General features: G+C 64.8%; 1 protein-coding gene across 1 annotated transcript; it reads left to right on the forward strand.

Annotated features, from left to right (window-relative positions):
- Nucleotides 1-792: 792 nt before the first annotated feature.
- On the forward strand, nucleotides 793-2760 carry CBLN1 (cerebellin 1 precursor). Its single transcript, XM_074158013.1, has 3 exons — nucleotides 793-1059; nucleotides 1281-1400; nucleotides 2563-2760. Exons 1-3 carry the CDS (start codon nucleotides 793-795, stop codon nucleotides 2758-2760), a joined length of 585 nt encoding a protein of 194 aa, XP_074014114.1.
- Nucleotides 2761-3016: the final 256 nt, after the last annotated feature.

Genomic DNA, 3016 nt, shown 5'->3' on the forward strand with positions numbered 1-3016 from the left:
CGGACCCGTTCCGCGGCTCAGCGCGCCCGCCGGTGCGCTTTGTGCTGGGAAACGCCGCTCGGGGCCTTGGCCCCCCCCGCCCGCGCAGCGCCCCGTTCCCCTCCGGCCTCCTCCGCCCAGCACCAGACCGCAGAGCCGCGGCCCCGTTCCGCCCCCCGGGCCCTCAGCCGGGCTTCGCCCCGCACCCCATCCCGCTCCTTCCCCGAGCTGCCGCGGGCCCCTCCGCTCCGCTCCGCGGGGGCTCTCCCGCCCCGCGCCACCCCGCCGCGCCCCGGCGCTCCTACCTGCGCGGTGCGGTGCTGCGCGGTGCGGTGCGGGCGGCTGCTCGGCACCTGCTCCCGCGCCCGCGCCCGCGCCGCCTGACAAAAGCGGCGGCGTCAGGCGGCGGGAGACGGACTGCGCGGCCATTGGCGGCGGCGGGGCGCGGCGGGCGCCGGTTGGGCCGGGCTGGGCGGGGGCGGGCGCGGGGGCGCTGACGCCAGCGCGGGGCCGGTGGGGAGGCGGGGCCGCGCCCCGCCGCCGTCTTTGTGCTCGCCGGCAGCCCCGGCAGCGCCGCCGCCTCCCGCCGCCTCCCTCAGCCCCGCGCGGCGCGGCGGGCGGCTCCGCACCGCACCGCACCGCACCGCACCGCACCGCTCCGCGCTATGTGTGCCGGCGCTCCCCTGCCTCCTCGCGGCCGCTTCCCAGCCGGCGGGGCGCTGCCGGCCCCGCTCTGAGAGACGCGGCGGGGCAGGGAGCGAGCGGAGCGGAGCCCGGACGTGCCGCCCGGTGCGGAGAAGGGAGCGCGGCGCCATGCGGGGCCCGGGGCTGGGGCTGGGGCTGGGGCTGCTGCTGGGCGCGGCGTGGCTGGCGTGCGGGCAGAACGAGACGGAGCCCATCGTGCTGGAGGGGAAGTGCCTCGTGGTGTGCGACTCCAACCCCACCTCCGACCCCACCGGCACGGCGCTCGGCATCTCCGTGCGCTCCGGCAGCGCCAAGGTCGCCTTCTCCGCCATCCGCAGCACCAACCACGAACCCTCCGAGATGAGCAACCGCACCATGATCATCTACTTCGACCAGGTGGGGCGGGCGCGGCGGGGCTCCGGGCGCGCCGCCGCGGGAAGAGAGGAGTTGCCGGGGACGGTGGCGGGGCCGGGCTGGGGACGCGCCGCCCCGCGGGGCCCTGCCCGCGGGAGGGGGGTTGGGGGGGGGGGGCGCCGGGGGCCGGGGGCGGCCGCGGGGCAGCGGGTCTGGGCGGCGGCGGCCCCGCGGAGGTGCTGACGGTGCCCTTTCCCTTCCAGGTACTAGTGAATATCGGCAGCAACTTCGACTCGGAGCGGAGCACTTTTATCTCGCCCAGGAAAGGGATTTACAGTTTTAATTTTCACGTGGTGAAAGTGTACAACAGGCAAACCATCCAGGTCAGCCCCCCCGGCGCCGTCGCTTGGCTCCGCGGGCACCGCGAGGGGGGAGCGGAGCGGGTCCGCGGCCCGACGGGGACGGTTGGCGGTGCGGGCGGTGGGGCCGGGAGCGCAGACCCTCCGGCGCTTCCCTGCCCGAGGGGACGGCGGCGCAGCCCCGCCAGGCCTCCGCCCGGCCCCTGCCCACCTGGGCCGTCCCGGGACGGGGGGTGATGCCCCGACGGCCGCCTGCCGTCCCCTCCCAGCCTGGCCGGGGCCCGCGGGCTGCCACGGAGCGCCGGAGGAGCATCCCTGCTCAGAGCCCATGGGAACCGCGGCCCCCGGTGGGCTCCTCACCCGCGCTCTCTCTGGTGGCAGAAGGTTTCATAGGGATTTGGGGTCCAGGGAGGCACCTCTGGCATGGATCCGATAAGGAATATAGCGCTGTGTGTGTGTGTATGCAGCTACCCTATACACACCTTGTGTACGTGGTTCGGTGCATACGCGCCCCAAGGTATGGGTAATAAATTACCGGCCTGAAGCCAGGTAGCACAACCTAGACAGGAAACATGTCCGCATAGCAATGCGCATCGCAAAGGTGAATGTACAGCTAGATAGCACCGTTCCGGCGTAGGCAGCTCCACACATCTAGGTTGGGCAGATAGTGTATTAATAACGTGGGGTATGCAGCCCCGGGATCGTTAATGCGAGCTGAGCAGAGCTTATTGACTCTGTTGTGGCATATTGTCTTTGCTGCCTAACAAAGGAGAACTACCTCTTGAATACACTTCAAACGCTCTGACTCCGGCGGCTGTGGCTCTGCTCCTCGCTGTCTCTGAGGTTTCACATAAAGCCATCTTTCAATAAGTACGAGCAGACCTCTTTTCATAGCCTGGAAACACAGGCACCCTATTGAAATTCTTCAAAATAGGATCAATGTTCTGTTTTATATGCACTGGGTGTTTTGATGTGGTTGTCGGTCTAAAACAGCGGTGAAAGGCTTCTTCCTTTAGAGTACATACCTTAGCTGGGTTCAGATTGATAATTCATTTTTACGGGGCTGGAGTTTCAGCTGTCAAAAGAGGCCCTTTCTTAACTAAGCATTTCGCCTGCTAGGCGAGCCCCGGCGGTGTCGTTGTCTGACTTTAATTGACGGAGGGCTTTGTTTTATCTTGCTCTTTAGGTGAGTTTGATGCTAAATGGGTGGCCAGTGATTTCTGCCTTTGCAGGGGACCAAGATGTGACCCGAGAAGCTGCTAGCAATGGAGTCCTGATTCAGATGGAGAAAGGAGACAGAGCTTATCTAAAACTGGAGAGGGGAAACTTGATGGGAGGCTGGAAGTATTCAACATTCTCTGGATTTCTAGTGTTCCCGCTTTAAATCACTTCTCATCCAAGAAAAGGGAGAGACACGAGTCAGAATCTCTTACAAATTCCCAAGTCGTAGCTGGGTTGAAAGAGTCGTGGACAGCAGACTTTTTACATTCAGATATTAAAGAAGCTAAATCCTGCTTAGGTTTGTGTACATCTGCTTTGAAGAATTACTACTTATTTTTGTTGTGTTGCAGCCAACAGGCGGGAGACACTATAATTGATCAAACCCCCATTTATATTCTTCTCTCTCCTCCCACAAAATT

Source organism: Numenius arquata, chromosome 13, assembly GCF_964106895.1.
Source record: "Numenius arquata chromosome 13, bNumArq3.hap1.1, whole genome shotgun sequence".
Lineage (NCBI taxonomy): Eukaryota > Metazoa > Chordata > Aves > Charadriiformes > Scolopacidae > Numenius > Numenius arquata.

What these genes read in the sequence shown, in the direction of transcription:
- CBLN1 (XM_074158013.1), top strand. Translation starts at nt 793, where the DNA reads ATGCGGGGCCCGGGGCTGGGGCTGGGGCTGGGGCTGCTGCTGGGCGCG. An exon ending in TGATCATCTACTTCGACCAG is followed by an intron (nt 1,060 to 1,280) that starts GTGGGGCGGGCG and finishes TTTCCCTTCCAG; the next exon opens with GTACTAGTGAATATCGGCAG. An exon ending in ACAACAGGCAAACCATCCAG is followed by an intron (nt 1,401 to 2,562) that starts GTCAGCCCCCCC and finishes CTTGCTCTTTAG; the next exon opens with GTGAGTTTGATGCTAAATGG.